This window comes from Triplophysa rosa, unplaced genomic scaffold (assembly GCF_024868665.1).
Source record: "Triplophysa rosa unplaced genomic scaffold, Trosa_1v2 scaffold373_ERROPOS61749+, whole genome shotgun sequence".
Classification (NCBI taxonomy): domain Eukaryota; kingdom Metazoa; phylum Chordata; class Actinopteri; order Cypriniformes; family Nemacheilidae; genus Triplophysa; species Triplophysa rosa.
In genome coordinates, this window is record NW_026634378.1 from 58,352 (window position 1) to 75,301 (window position 16,950).

Below are 16,950 nucleotides of genomic sequence, written 5' to 3' on the forward strand. Positions count from 1 at the left end.
TTACTGTACGTTACTCACGCGTCAACGCTGATTTGCCTGTATGGTGATTAGACTGACTAGTTTTGGCGCAAATAACTTGAACACGAACAGGAAAACGAATGAAGGCGCGTTATGTTCCACACCACGTTTTCCCACTCTGTATTTTGGCATTTATCCATATTTCAATTTCACATAAAAAAATGAATTCGGTGCAGATTACTTTACTTAATTACACATTCATTGAAATATTGTGATATTAATTTGAATAAGGGAGGACATATAACGTTATCCTATACCTCCATGTAAAATTAGTCTAGCAGCCACCCTCCCTGTTAGCAACAAATACGTCGTTAAATGAATTGTAGAAAAAGATGTACTAGATTACTAGTTTTATTGATTTTTTAGCTTTAATTTGCAGACTATCAACTATATAACTGTTAACTCTGTTATATGTGGGAACGCCACATGGATGGCAACGGTCTAATCAATCTCATCTAGAAACGTTGATACTGTAAAAATACATTGACGATTAGTTCATACATGTCATTTTACAAGTTATTACACCTATATGAACAAATATGTACTTACCAGATTTGATGATGTTTGAAGAATTAAAACACCTGCCGATGAAATCTCCATATCATGGCCGACGAACGTCTCCCACCACTTCACGCTCTAAGAGATCTCGGGATAAATGTTTGTATATGCTAACCTTATTGGTTCAGCAAAGGTTTTTAAGTTGAGTCTACACATACTCTAGTTCAGTCAACTTGAGACTAGTTGAGGCAGTGAAAACTTAGCATGTTCAGTTATATCAACAAATTAAAAAACTGCAAGTTGTGTCAACTTACAAAATTATGTTGAGAAAACTAAAATGCGGAATCATTTTATTTAAAAAAAGTTTTATATAAAAAATGCCGCCTTAAAGAACTACTTCACAAATAAAATGTATGATATAAGAGAAAAAAATCATAATTATGCTACCAAAGGCTACACTAGCTGATCAAATAACTAACTACAGCTCCCTTAACTAGCAAATGTTATTATTTTCTACCGTAGATCGCGGTGAACTGTCTAAAATCATTAGATCGTCTAAATCAACAACATGCATACTAGACCCTATACCTACAAATCTACTGAAAGAGATGCTCCCAGAAATTATAGATCCTCTTCTTAGCATTATTAACTCATCTCCGACACTAGTATATGTGCCTAAAGCATATAAGGTGGCTGTTTTAAGGCCCCTAGTAAAAAAAACAACTCGACCCTAAATAACTAGTTAACTACAGACCTATATCGAATAAGGTAGTTTCAACTCAATTATGTTCCTTCCTCCAAAGGAATGACATCAATGAAGAATTCCAGTCTGGATTCAGAGCACATCACATTACAGAGACTGCTTTGATCAGAGTTACAAATGATCTGCTTTTGGCATATGACCGTGGCTGTATCTCGTTATTGGTGCTGCTAGACCTTAGTGCTGCATACTATTGACCACAGCACACTCTTACATAGACGTCGGCATTAATGGAATAGCTTTGAAATGGTTTAAATCTTACTTATCTCACCGTTTTCAATTTGTAGCAATAAACAATGAGGTGTCACGCAAATCTCAAGTCCAGTAAGTCCAGCTCTTCTCACTATACATGCTACCTCTAGGATATAATAAAGCTACACGGAGTTAGCTTTCACTGCTACGCTGATGATATTCAACTTTATATTTCCCCGAAGCCTCATGAAACACAGCAGTTCCATCGAATAATGGAATGCATAGTCGATGTAAAAAACTGGATGAGTAACAACTTTTTATTGCTTAACTTGGACAAAACAGCAGTGTTACTTATTGTACCGAAAACCGCCATACGTAATAACCAAGAATTAATGTTGGGAATCGAAATTCGATTCCAATTCTGGAATTGGATCCATAAGAAAGGAATCGGATCCTTTAAAAAAAAAAGTGATTCCACTTAACGATTCCGGACCGTCACATAATTTTAACGTCATCTGTAAAGACCTGAGTCACCTGACCTGACATAGCCATCTGCGAGGACCTTCCGCTCGAATACTAAAAGTCAGTTCACACGATGGACCGTGGAAGGCACAATAAAGCGTGGCTGCATCTGTCACAAAACGACAAAGCTAAGTGTAATTATTGTGACAAACTATTATGTTGCCAAATGGATGTCACCAGCAATATGGCAAAGCATCTGCGGTGGGTTCATCGTATCGAATTACAAGAATGCACCATGTTTGATGCGTTGCGCATCCCGAGTGCCCACACTTCATTAGCCGCTGATGACACTAGTGCGGGGACAATGCCGGAGCCATGCGCACATCAATGTTACGTCACTTTTTTGCACTATAAAATCATCCTACCTGTTTATTTTGTCGATGGGTTTTAGATTATATTAAGTTTTGCCCTGCGGTAGGAAAATCTGACAGGGTAGGACAATTCGACAGAACACCGGCACATGATGCTACACGTGAGACCCCCTTCTCCCTTGCTTCGAAAGGAAGGCTCACACAGGACACTTTTTTGTGTGTTCAGCTGTAACTAATGGCACAAAATAAATATTTTTGATCTTGCTTGACTTTTATTGCTTTTTCACCGCTTTGGAATCAAAACTAAGAATCGTTAGGAATCGGAATCGATAAATTTGAAACGATGCCCAACCCTACCAAGAATACTGTTTACCTATTGACGGATGTTCCATAAAAACCTTGTTGTCAGTAAAGAATCTTGGCATTTATTTGATAGTAATCTGTCATTTGAAAGCCAACACCTGTAAAACCGCGTTTTTCCATTTTAAGAATATATCTAAACTACGTCATATGCTGTCACTATCAGATGCAGATGTAACGGAGGCCAACTAGTGAAGAGCTGTGCAGTGTGTAAAACCTCTAGCGACAGATGCTAGAGACTGCGGTCTTTAGCCTCCTCGTTAGAGCGCCCGTCTCCCATCCGGACCGTCACCGATTCGAGGCCCCCGCAGAGCGGTGCGAGTGGGACCGGTTACATTGGTGCCGTGACCCAGATAGGAGTGAGGTTTAAGGGGGTGAGTGTAACGGAGGCCAGCTAGTGAAGAGCTGTGCAGTGTGTAAAACCTCATTCCCCGATCAACAGAGACGCTCTAGCGACAAGAGCTAGAGACTGCGGTCTTTAGCCTCCTCGTTAGAGCGCCCGTCTCCCATCCGGAACGTTGCCGGTTCGAGGCCCGCGCAGAGCGGTGCGAGTGGGACCGGTTACACAGAGAAGCTAATTCATGCATTCATGATGTCAAGACTAGATTATTGTAACTCAATATTAATATCAATATTATTAATATTGTAACCATTAGGTGGCTGCCCTGTGGGCCTATTACAAAAATTCCAGCTAGTTCAAAACGCAGCAGCTCGAGTTCTTACAAAAAACTAAAAAGTATGAGCATATTAGCCCAGTTCTATCAACATTGCACTGGTTACCTATTAAGCAATGCATTAACTTAAAAATCTTACTGATTACCTATAAAGCCATACACAGTTTAGCTCCTCAGTACCTGAGTGAGCTTCTCTTGTATTACAGTCCTGCACATTCACTACGTTCTCAGGGCTCCGATCAGTTGGTAATACCTAGAATTTCAAAGTCAAGTGCAGGTGGTAGATCCTTTTCCTATCTAGCGCCTAAACTTTGGAACAGTCTTCCTTGTACTGTCCGGGAGGCAGACACACTCTGTCAGTTTTAATCTAGATTAAAGATGAATCTTTTCAACCTTGCATACACTACACTTCCGTAATACAAATCCTTTGCATTAGTTGCTGCATTAGTTAGATCAACCGGAATCAGGAACACTTCCATAACAACTGATGTACTTGCTGCATCAAAGATTGTAGAAGAGTACTCTACTCTCAGCTGTCTTTTCGCATTGTTCTGAGGCTACTGCAGTGAGCAGGATGCAGTCCATGCCCAGACTTGGTGGTGGAGCTGAGAGAGGGAAGCGGCGACCTGACAAGAGCTGAGATTGTAGAGCTGAAAGAGGGAAGTGGCGACCCGTCAAGTCCTTTGCTTTAGAATTTAAAGTTTTCGTATTTATTAATATAACTTTAAAATGTAACATTCTGCTTAATTTATTCATTATTACATACAGAAATTTATAGTTTGTATAATATTTGACCTGTGTTTCTCTCTTTTATTTTAAATGTGTGCCTGCTGATAACCCTGCTGTGTGTGTGCGCGTGCTCTGTGCGTATGGAGTTGTGTTTTATGCATGTGGGTGTGTATGAACCTGTGTGTGTGTCTGTATTCTGTGTTCACTTTTTTGTTTTAACTTGTATAACTTTAATGTTTTGCTTATAGTCAATATGTTTCATGTACAACTGCTTTGTAACAACGAAAATTGTAAAATAGCGCAATATAAATAAAGTTGACTTGACTTGACTGAGGGGAACTCAGTAAATCAATTAACACTGAAAGGCTTTACAAGAAATAAATCATATTTTTGACAAGCATGTTTAGATGAGATAAATGAGATAACGATTCCAGTCATATCAGTGGCCTAATAAAAGTTGTTTTTATTTTACACAAAGTAGTTTGCCTTATGCGGGCTGACATGTTGAGATCATATAACCAGGCGAATACTATTTGCTTTATCAGGTTGAGTATTCACCTGCTTGTGACACCTTTGCTTGTGAAATAAGTTAATCATGTTTGACAACGAATAGCTGTCAAACCTTTCATGTTATCCTGTGCCTACACAGCTAGGTGTCAGTAAAGGTCCAGGACGACTGCCAGCTCAAGGTAAACAATCTATTGTTGTTTATCTTGCACCAAATGTTACATAGACATTAATGTAGCTTCAATGTAGTTTTCAACTTTTGTTGTTAGTAACTTGTAAAAAGTACACTCTAAGAAGAAAAGGTTCAAAAATGAACCTTTTGAGGTTCCTGGAGATTGCAAATGTGGGGGAACCTTAAAGGTTCATGTTTTAACCTTTTCAAAAAGGTTCCAATTGGAACCCTCTCTTAAAGGTGCATTAAAGAACCAGCAGAGTTCCTTTTGGAATCATTTTCTAGTCACCATTTCAGTAGTATTATTATTACTATTGTTATTATTATATTACACGTTATACCATAACATTTCATAACACGGACACAACACCATGATTCTCCATTAAATATTTATTGCGTGCATGCAAACATTTCAGAAAAAAAACACAAAAGTACAATACATTTTATTTAAAATCTGATTGTGATGATGTATGACATTAACAAAGTAAAATCATTATGAAATAAAGCAACACCACCTCACTGCATACATTTAATTACATTTAATTTAATGCTTGTAAGTTCCACGTTTCAACCCCGTTGCCCTAAGGGCACACGTAAAGTTTGTGTGTGTGTCGTCACTTCCTGTTTGCTGAGAGCGCGTGGTTTGAGTCGGAGCTCTTTCAAACTTATTCTTAATACATCTTAAGACTTGTGTTTTAAATTGTTATTCTCCGAGGGTAAAACATATCCTTAAATATATCCCATACCAAAAATCGTACTTAAACGCACAGATAATTTATTTTTATCGGATCACTCGCTATTAGCCTCAGGCTGTTAGCATTCCCAGCCTGCCTGCTTACTGCTTAACACACTGTTCTCGTTACTACATCACTAATGGCTAATGTTTCAGATGTGTTTGTACCTCTGTGTGCAGATGAGGAAACGATCGCACTTCAGTCGGAACTGGAGGCTGTGGAGAAGCAGATCCAGGATCTACTAGAGAAGCAGACACGGCTGCGAGAACGAAAAACGGCGCTGGAAACATCCAGAGCTGACGCTCGCAAATCCGCGGTAAGTTTTCATCGCGATTTTAATACTCCTTCCACTTCTACTCCGCGTGTTTCTCTGCACAGAGCCCAGGCTTCGAGAACACGGTCAGCCCAAATGAACTTCACTCCTGCACCGGCACACCCACGGCGAAAGGCGCGAGCTAGGACTGGAGCGATGACCCAACCGCCGCCACCGGTCTTCGAGATCCCGACCAGGAACCGCTTTGCCGCCCTCTGCGAGACGGAATGCAACGCTGTGGTCATCGGAGACTCAATCGTCCGGAACGTACGCGCTTCCTCCACTAAAGGTAAGGTGCGCACTCATTGTTTTCCTGGCGCCCGTGTTCTTGATGTCTCTGCGCAGGTACCTGCGATCCTGAAGGACGATGCTAACGTCGGAGCTGTCGTGCTGCACGCGGGGGTGAATGACGTCAGGATGAGGCAGTCGGAGATCCTGAAGAGGGACTTCAGGAGTCTGATCGAGACGGTACGCAACGCATCGCCCACGGCGAGGATCATCGTATCAGGGCCGCTTCCTACCTACCGACGAGGGAATGAAAAGTTCAGTAGACTATTTGCTCTAAATAAATGGTTGATGTCATGGTGTATTGAACAGAAGCTGCTCTTTGTTGATAATTTTGATCTGTTCTGGGAGCGACCTAGGCTCTTCCGCCCTGACGGCCTGCACCCCAGCAGCATCGGAGCGGTTCTTCTGTCTGACAACATCTCAAAGACGCTACGCACCGCTTGACTACGTCTCCCAGCGGTAAGTCAAAACTTCAACCATAGTCTGTGTTCCTCCCACTCATCTGTTAGAAATGTTACTGCTTCCAAATGCATAGAGACTGTGTCTGTCCCCCGAATAATACTACAAAATAACAAAATAGCCAAATCTCAGAGAAAAAATCTAATCGTGATTAAACCTGAGGACAATGTAATAAACGACCAAAACAAACTCATAAAGTTCGGCCTACTTAATATTAGATCACTAAATTCAAAAGCAGTTATTGTAAATGAAATGATCACAGACAACAGTTTTGATATACTTTGCCTTACCGAAACCTGGCTTAAACCAAATGATTATTACGGTCTAAATGAGTGTACACCACCAAGCTACTGTTATATGCATGAGCCACGTGCGGTTGGTCGAGGTGGCGGTGTCGCAACAATTTTTAGAGACTTTCTTACTGTAACTCAGAGAACGGAGCATAAATTTAAATCATTTGAAGTGCTTGCGTTGAACATAATTGTTCCAATTGACAGTAAAAAATCATTGCTTTCTTGTACGTTGGCTACAGTGTATAGACCCCCTGGTCCCTACACTGATTTTCTGAAAGAGTTTGCGGACTTCCTATCGGACCTATTGGTTAACGTTGATAAAGTACTAATTGTCGGAGACTTTAATATCCACGTAGATAGTGCTAACGATGCATTAGCAGTGGCGTTTACAGAGCTATTACACTCTTTTGGAGTAACACAACACATCAATGGACCCACTCATCGATTTAATCATACACTAGACTTGATTATATCTCACGGAGCCGATCTAACCAATATAGATATTATACCTCAAAGCGACGATGTCACTGATCACTATCTTATAACATGTACACTGCGCACTGCAGAAATCAGCCGTTTAACTCGTTATCGACAGGGTAGAACAATTACCTCGACTACTAAAGATAGTTTCGCAAAGAGCTTGCCAGATCTGACTCCTTTAATAACCATACCAATAAATACAGAATCGCTCGATGACATGACCAGCAAATTGGGCACTATTTTCTCTAATACATTAGAAGCTGTCGCACCTATGAAGTCAAAAAAGATTAATGAGAAAAACGCAGCACCATGGTACAATAGCACCACTCGCGCCCTTAAAAGAGAAACACGTAAACTGGAGCGCAAATGGAAACAAACCCAATTAGAGGTCTTTAAAATTGCGTGGAAAGAGAGTGCAAACTGTTATAAAAAGGCACTAAAAGCAGCAAAGGCTGAGCACCTCCGTAACCTCATAGAAACTAACAAAAACAATCCAAGGTTTTTATTTAGTACAGTTGCTAAACTAACAAATAAACAGACTTCACCTGACCTGGGTATTCCGCCGCACCTTGGTAGCAATGATTTCATGAACTTTTTTACAGAGAAAATCGAAAACATACGAGACAAAATAGTAAAATCTCAACCTCCAAGTCTGTCCTATAAATTAGTACCAACCATCGCCCCAAAAGAAAGGCTACAGTGTTTTTCACCTATAAAACAGGAAGATTTAATTAAACTTATTGCAACATCTAAACCTACAACTTGCTTATTAGACCCCATACCAACTAAATTATTAAAAGAGTTATTACCCGTTGCAATTGAGCCCATTTATAACATTATCAACTCGTCAATTAATCTAGGCCATGTCCCAGGAGCCTTTAAACTGGCCGTCATTAAGCCTCTTATCAAGAAACCAAACTTAGACCCCAATGAACTAGGAAACTATAGACCGATTTCAAATCTCCCTTACCTGTCTAAAATACTAGAAAAAGTAGTGTCCACTCAGTTGTGCTCTTTCTTACAAAATAATGACATACACGAAAAATTCCAGTCAGGCTTTAGACCGCATCATAGTACTGAAACTGCGCTCGTTAAAATTACAAACGACCTGCTTATAGCATCAGATAAAGGTAACATCTCACTCCTAGTCCTGCTCGACCTTAGTGCTGCGTTCGATACTGTAGACCATAAAATACTTCTAGATCGCTTACACAATTATACCGGTATTCAGGGACAGGCACTACAATGGTTCAGATCTTACTTATCAGACAGACATCAATTTGTCCATTTAAATGGGGAATCATCAAATCTAACGCAAGTAAATTATGGATTACCTCAGGGATCGGTTTTAGGACCCTTGCTATTCTCCATATACATGCTGCCCCTTGGAAACATTATTAGAAAACATGGAATTAGCTTCCACTGTTATGCAGATGATACTCAGCTATATATCTCATCAAGACCAGATGATTCCTTCCAACTATCCAAATTGGCAGAGTGCATCGACGATATAAAGCATTGGATGACTTGTAATTTCCTTCTTTTAAATTCTAATAAAACAGAAATATTACTTATCGGACCAAAGACACGTGAGCAGAATATTTCGGATTATGACCTGCAAATTGAAGGCTGCACTGTTACTCCAACAAATACAGTTAAAGACCTTGGCGTTATATTAGACAGCAACCTGTCATTTAAAAATCACATCTCAAATGTCACAAAAACAGCCTTCTTCCACCTTAGAAATGTTGCCAAATTGCGAAATATTTTATGTGTGGCTGATGCAGAGAAGCTTATTCATGCATTTGTGACCTCAAGACTTGACTACTGTAATGCACTGCTTAGTGGTTGTCCTGCAGCATCAATAAACAAACTACAGTTAGTTCAGAATGCAGCTGCCAGAGTTCTAACCAGGTCCAGAAAATACGATCACATAACCCCAATGTTATCAACCCTTCACTGGTTACCCATTAAGTATCGTATTGACTTTAAAGTTCTTTTAATTACTTATAAAGCCTTAAACGGTTTAGCCCCTACCTACATAACAGAGCTTCTACCACACTACAACCCATCACGCTCTCTAAGATCTCAAAACTCCAGACTTTTGATAACACCTAGAATAACTAAATCCACCAAAGGGGGTAGAGCTTTCTCATACGTAGCACCTAAACTCTGGAATAGCCTCCCCGATACTATTCGAGGGTCAGACACACTCTCCCAATTTAAATCTAGATTAAAGACACATCTTTTCAGCCAAGCATTCACTAATACATAGCTAATGAACAGCAGCTACGCTAATTATTCTCTTTCTGTTTCTGCCCTCGCCTCGGGATGCCCATCCCGAGGTAGGGAGAGATTCCGCCAGGCCCAGATGAACGTCATATGCCCATCCACAACTAGAGATTACGCCAGCTACATCGGAAAATCCCGTGCCATCCTCCTGCGAGAGCCTGCGGACTGACTGACCATCCCGCTCCATCCAAGGCAATTCCATCACCACCCAAGAAAAAGGCGACCATCTGGCCGGCCCAGCTCAGACAATTCCATCCCCAACCGAGAGCAAAGACGGACTACCTGTCACATAAATGCTAAATTTACAATACTTGGTATTTAATGCTAAACTTACATCACACGACAGCAGTTTGAAGTTATGGCTGCACTCAGTGACTTTGATTGGAGGTAGCTGGGTGGGTGTTGTAGGGAGTGGGGGGGCTTGTTGGTTGTGGTTCGGGGCGTTTCATTTGTTGGGACTGTGTGGGTCTGGTCTGGTTGGTCTTGTTTTGTGGTCGATGTCGGACAACAGAGGAATAAAGTTAATTATGCCATTACTACTTTTCCCTGGTTGTTCCTCTGTTGTCTGTTGTTGATCGCGGAATGAGACCGGGTTGGACCTGCACGGTTTCGGCGGGTGGGGCTTCCTGGGTCGCGGCTCGTGGGCTCTCCCTGTTCTTCGTGGACGTTGCTCGGTGGCTTTGGTCGGGGTCACTGAGTGCAGCTATGACACGTCAGAGGAGATCTGGCCCTCCCGGCTGAGCCTGGTTTCTCCCGAGGTTTTTTTTTCTCCATTATTCAGCATTGGAGTTTGGGTTCCTCGCCACAGCAGAGCAGTGCAGTGTTGGCTTGCTCACCGGGAGACTGCATTTATTTATTTATTTATTCATTTATTTATTAGATATTATTTATTATAATGATCTTGCTTGGTCTATAAACACCATGCACTGTGCTGTGTTTTACCTTTCTGTGTTTTTCTTATTTGCTCCTGTAAAGCTGCTTTGGAACAATGCACATTGTGAAAAGCGCTATATAAATAAAATTGAATTGAATTGAATTGAATTAATTAAACAAACAAAAATGCCCATTTTAATCTGTAATATGTGGTCATTTACTCACCATCATATTCCAAACCCTCCTAACTCTCTTTCCTTAGCAGAGCACAAGAGAAAAATGTTTGCTTTTTGACTAGGGTTTTTGTATGTAAGTGAATGGTGACTCAGTAATATTCTTCCTAACATCAGCCATAAACAGAGAGAAAGTCCATAAAGTAATGTATGCGGTGAAGAGCTGTGTATATCCCAGTTGTATGGTCCTTCAGTACTGCAGGGTGCCAGTTTCAGGTCTGTTTTGGTTTTTAAAGTGCAATAATAAGTCATAAAAAAACAATTAAAAAAACATTTACAATTACCGGTAACACTTTACAATAAGGTGCTATTAGTTAACATTAGTAAATGCATTAGCTAACATTAGCTAACAATGAACAATTTCGTTTTTCAGCATTTATTAATCCTTGTTAATGGTAGTTCATGTCAATACAGCTATTCATGTTAGTTCATGGTGCATTAACTAATGTTAACAGTGACAACGTTTGATTTTAGTAATGTATTTATAAATGCTGAAATTAACATGTAGTAATATTAATAAATGCTGTAGAAGTATTGTTCGTTGTTAGTTCATGTTAGCTAATGCATTAAATAATTGTTAACAAATAGCACCTTATTGTAAAGTGTTACCCAATTACCTTTTGCCCATCAGCTGCCACATTGCATGAAGGCTTCACTGACACCTGAGAGAAATAAGAACAGACAAATTAATAAAATAACAATTAACTTTAACATCTTCAACTCTGTAGTTTTAGATTTAGAGCTTAATGACATCCCACACAGTAGATCACAGTAGAGGGATATGTATCATCAGTAAACATCAAGATGCCACAGACTGAGGTAATGATAAGGATCATTCATTCATGTTCATATTGCTGTTATTGTGTATTGTCCAAAGATTTAAACAAATTTTATTTTGATGATTTAGCATCATTGTTTCAAGAAACTATAATAAATAAATCCCCTTAAAGCTGACCAGAAATACTGAATGGAGAGAGAGGCAAGAAACCTGAATATAAATAATATGTTATTTACCTGCGATGGTAATCCAGATCATTGAGGAAAAACTTGCTCAGCGTCTTGCAAGGACAAATTCTTCAGCACAGCCAAACCATAGTCTATGATGGCCTACTAAATAAAAAATGTTCATTTAAATATACATTTATACTAATACAGAATAGCAAACCACTTTACTCAGATCTCTACATAAGTTCACCATCGTAGACTTGATGTTTACATACCGTACAGTGGGCTTTAAAAGTGCTTCCAGTGCTTGTAGCGCAGAGCAGTAAAAGGCACAAATGCATAACATGGTTGGACACAGCACTGGAAGCAGAACACCACAGATCTGTGAAACGCATTTGTGTTATGTTGTGTCCTCTGCAGTACTCCTTCAGGCCACAAGCCTGTCTCAATAAAATGTTTTATTCACAGATTATGCATTTATCAATTTAGATTAAACATTACCTGTAGCATGTTCCTTGTGGTTAGGCATAAATTGAGATCAAGGATCATTCGCTCATTAAAATATGTAGGCTTTTGACTCTTTGTACAGGTTGTGGGTCCACATTAATGGCAACATGACAGTAGAGAGACACATCTGGAAAACGTCTTGGTTACGGATGTAACCTCGGTTCCCTTTCTGTCGGGAACGAGACGTTGTGTCGAACCGACAGAATGGGGTTTGTCTTGAGAACCTATCATCTTCTGAGTATTTAGAAAAGGCCAATGAAAATTGGCGAATTAAATTTGCATGCCGGGCTACTCCCCGGATGTCCGGGTATAAGAGGGAAGCCGGCGTGCTCATTCATTCACCTGTTGGTCTGAGGAGCCTAAAGCATCCTCCCCCGACCGCTGGGGTGGGCGGCCAGTGTTGTGGCAAGAGGGACACAACGTCTCGTTCCCTCCATCAGGGAACCGAGGTTACATCCGTAACCAAGATGTTCCCTTTCTGTCGGTCTCTCAACGTTGTGTCGAACCGACAGAATGGGGTTCCTATGGAAAACGCACAGCACTGAGCCGCGTCACAATCTCTGCGGAGCGACGTTGACTGGCCTGGGCGAGTCAGACGAACACGCTAACGCGAAATTATGACCTTCCAGTGGAGAGGAAGGGGGACCCAGAGCTTTCCACAAAGTTGGGAAGCCCCCTAACGCCGGCCGTCACGGGCGGAGGCCTAGATTCTCTAAATGGCGAGAAGCCGCCCGGCACCGTACGGGCCACTGGGTAAGCATTATTCCCCCTGGGGGAAAAACGCTGCAGAGGCCACTACCTACCGTAGGGAGGAATTAGTGGAGACACCACATGGTCTCACCATCAGGGGAGAACTCATGGGAGGAATGTGCGGACTGCAGGAGTTAACCGCAAGGTGGGAGTCCACCTGGGGAGGTCATGGGTTGCCAAGGTGGGAACCATTCATGAGGATACATCAGACGGAACAGCCCACGGAGGGGGGGTTACCACGTCTGGAGCACTAGGTCCGGTTAGAGCTATGTGGGAGATAACTCAACTGTTCCCCGGCCTAAGGGGGCAGGGCTGCTCTGCCCAGCCTGTCCCCTGGAAGGGTGCTTAGTGATGGATGGAATGCCTGTTCTTTACCCGAGGGGAAAGAAGTGAGGCGGGATCGCCACTGCTCCCCCCGGAGGGGGAAGGGCTTCCGCAGGCGTACGCCCTACCGGCTGCCGGTCCCACACCTTGCCAGGATGCGGGCTGACACCGGTTCCGCGGTAGGTATTAGAACCTCACGAGTTGTTGGGCATAGCCCAACCCGCAGCTCTGCAGATGTCTGCCAGAGAGGCGCCCTGAGCCAGTGCCCATGAGGGGTGTGCCTCACCCCAACGGGCAGGGGCGAATTGAGATCGGTATGCCCTAACGAGGGCATCCACGATCCAGTGCGCCAGCCTCTGTTTGGAGACAGCCCTCCTGCTGACCTCCGAAACAGACAAAGAGCTGCTCAGAGCTTCTGGGCTCTGCGTGCGGTCCAAGTAGAGGCGCCGTGCGCGTACTGGACACAACACGGATAGGTTGGGTCTTCCTCCCCGGTGGGGAGCGCCTGCAGGTTCACCACCTGGTCTCTCGGGAGAGTGGTGGGAACCTTGGGCATGTAGCCGGGGCGGGGTCTCAAGATAACGTGAGAATCCCGGCCCCGAGTTCTAGGCAATCTGTGGACACGGAGGGTGCTTGTAGATCCCCTACCCTCTTGGAGGTGAGCGCCATGCGGAAAACCGTCTTTATCAACCCCGAGCGGCAACCCCGAGAGGTTCGAAGGGGGCGGGGCCTCTTGAGGCCTGCCACCTAGGTCGCAAGAGGGTACGGAGCGCGGGTAAGGTGGTCACCCTCTCGCGCCCCTTAGGAAGCTAATGACCAGGTCATGCTGTCCCAGAGGCTACCCAGCACTTGGGTCAAGATGAGCAGCCGTAGCGGCTACATACATTCCCAGTGTGGAGGGGGAGAGGTTACTCCCCCGTCTCTCTTGAGGACGGGACAGCTCGTACCCGACCGAGCAACTCCGCGGGTCTTATCGCTGAGAAGAGCACCAGGACGAGAAGAGGCGCCACCTATCGCCCAGTGGCCGAAACCCTAGCCTGAGTGACGTCCCAACCGGACCGGGGGTGGGTCACTCAGGATCTCCTCATCCAGTCCAGACATGGAGACCAGGTTTTGCCTGGGATGCCGTAACGTGCCCCTTCCCTGGGGAAGCCGTTCGCCAGGGGGAGCGGCCAGGAGGGAGTTGTTGTCAGAGCCTCAGCTCCGAGAACCAAGTCCTGGTTAGGCCAAAGGGGCGTAACTAGTACCACTTGATGCTCCTCTTCCCTGGCCTTGCACAGGACCTGTGCAATGAGGCTCACTGGGGGGAAGCGTACTTCCGCTTGTCCCGCGGCCAGCTGTGCGCAAGGGCATCTGTGCCGAGGGTATCTCGGACAGGGAGTACCAAAGCGGACAATGGGTGGAGTCTGGGGAGGCAATAGGACCACCTGTGCCTGGCCGAACTGCCCCAAATAAGCCGGCTGCGTGGGGAGGAAGTCGCCACTCACCGCGAGGCGTCGACTGACGAGAGAGCGCATCGGCTGTCTGGTTCAGGACGCCTGGGATGTGTGTGGCTCGCAGGGAGCTGATCACCTCCTGACTCCAGAGGAGGAGGAGTCGGGCGAGTCATGTTAGCTGCTGTGAGTGAAAGAATACGCCACAGCAGCTGTGCTGTTCGACCAGACAATGCAAGTAGCGCAACCAACAACTCTAGGCAGTTGAAATGCCAACGCAGGCGGGGGACCGTCCACCGCCCCGACACTGCTTGCCCATTGCACACGGCACCCCAACCTTGCAGGGAGGCATCCCAAAGGGGACCCCTGTCCGCAAGAAGGTCATGGAGACCAGGGGGTTAGGGTGTGTAGGCAGAAAAGCGTGTGACCATACGCCTGCTGCCGGTGTGCCACGCTCTCCAAGGAACTTGACTCTGCAGCCAGTGTTGGAGCGGTCGTATGTGCATCGACCCGAGGGGGACCACCCCCGCCGAGGATGCCATGTATCCCAGGAGCCTCTTGTTACAGGGGGACCGCTGACTGTCTGAGCTTCAGGCAGTTCAACACTGATCGGGCGCACTAGTCAGTCGCGCTGCCTCTGGGAGGCCGCGAGGGTGCGGGCTTCCTCGTCGCGGGACTCGCGCCCCCCCCGGGGGGTGAGCGGGGCCGCTCGTGAGGACAGAGTCGAGTTCCATACCGAGAAAGAGGATGCTCTGCACCGGGGAGAGCTTGCTCTTTTCTCAGTTGACCTGTAGCCCCACCGATCTAGGTGCCGGAGCACCAGGTCCCTGTGTGTACACAACAGATCTCGAGAGTGTGCCAAAACTGAGCCAGTCGTCGAGATAGTTAGTACCCGCACACCTCCTTCCCTACGGGGAAGGAGGGCGGCTTCCACGACCTTCGTAAAGACTCGTGGAGACAGGGACAGACCGAAGGGGAGGACCCTGTACTGATATGCCCGTCCCTCGAACGCGAACCGTCGGAACGGCCGATGTCGAGGGAGGATCGAGACATGAAAGTACGCGTCCTTCAGGTCGATTGCCATGAACCAGTCCTGACGCCTGACGGACGCCAGGATGCGCTTCTGCGTGACCATCCTGAAAGGCAGCTTGTGTAGGTGCCTGTTCAGAACACGCAGATCCAAGATAGGGCGCAACCCCCCGCCTTTCTTGGGGACAATGAAGTACGGGCTGTAAAACCCGCTGAACATCTCGGCCGGTGGGACGGGCTCGATCGCTCCCTTCACCAGAAGGGAGGCGACCTCCGCCCGAAGTACGGGGGCATCCCTGCCTCTGACTGAGGTAAAAAGGACGCCCCGGAACTTGGGCGGACGTGTAGCGAACTGAATCGCGTAGCCGAGACGGATCGTCTTCCTCAGCCAGCCTGACAGTCTGGGAAGCTGAGACCAGGCTCCCAGAAACTGTGACAGGGGGACTAGAGGTTTGATCTGCTTCATCGCCCCCGCGGAGGGTGGTTCGATGGCTAGCAGTACGGATTCCTTGCCGGGGGAGGACCCCCGGGGAGGAGATCGGCTCTGCTGTTTTTCCTGCCTGGCGATTGTCCGGCTCGACGCACTGTCTGTCTGAGAGTGCTGAAGGCTGGTGTTTATACTCGACATTGCGCTTCGCCATGACGCAACGTCGAGTTTGCCGTTCACCGTCGTGCAGAGGGTGAGAGCGGCTGAGGTAACCCAGAGAGAGAGGAAACTCTCCTTTTTGAGAGTAAGTGGGCGCCAGCCCCCCAGAGGGGGCCAGCAGATGGAGGGACGGGGCAGGATCCGTCCCTATCCGACCTACCAGCGCTGTGGCTGGGGTCGGGCCCAATGGTAGCCTCGATCCCCCTGAGGTGATCCCATGACAGCCGCTGCCCGCGGCTGCTGATGGGGCGATGGTCTCCTCTTCGCTGTCTCCTCCAGGTCACTGGAGGGCGTTGAAGAGGACCAGGGCTGCTGGGAAGCAGACAGTGCACGGGACTCGACGGCCGAGGCGGCCGAGTTGCGGCACGGAGGACTGCTTTTTACTGTCGAGAACCCTCCACAGTAACACCAACCAGCCCCCCCTTGCGAGACGGGTACGTCGAGAAAGCGGACCTTCTCAGCGTTACTCATCTGCGCAAGTATCGGCCAGAGGAGTTCCTCATGGACCACAAGTGTGGACATCGTCCGACCCAGGGCCCCCGTGGTCACCTTGGTCGCCCGTAGAGCGAGGTCGGTGATGGCGCGGAGTTCCTGCATAAGCGCTGGGT

At 45.6% G+C, this 16,950-nt stretch overlaps 1 protein-coding gene across 1 annotated transcript; it reads left to right on the forward strand.

Moving 5' to 3' along the window:
• The first annotated feature begins 2,450 nt into the window (after positions 1–2,450).
• Positions 2,451–6,537, forward strand: LOC130550624 (uncharacterized). The gene is made up of 4 exons (XM_057328130.1): positions 2,451–2,462; positions 4,714–4,753; positions 5,657–6,057; positions 6,136–6,537. The coding sequence occupies exons 1-4, from the start codon at positions 2,451–2,453 to the stop codon at positions 6,520–6,522; spliced, it is 840 nt and encodes a 279-aa protein (XP_057184113.1). The 3' UTR covers positions 6,523–6,537.
• The last annotated feature ends 10,413 nt before the right edge of the window (positions 6,538–16,950 follow it).

What these genes read in the sequence shown, in the direction of transcription:
- LOC130550624 (XM_057328130.1), top strand. An exon ending in AGGACGACTGCCAGCTCAAG is followed by an intron (nt 4,754 to 5,656) that starts GTAAACAATCTA and finishes CTCTGTGTGCAG; the next exon opens with ATGAGGAAACGATCGCACTT. An exon ending in GAGACTCAATCGTCCGGAAC is followed by an intron (nt 6,058 to 6,135) that starts GTACGCGCTTCC and finishes GTCTCTGCGCAG; the next exon opens with GTACCTGCGATCCTGAAGGA.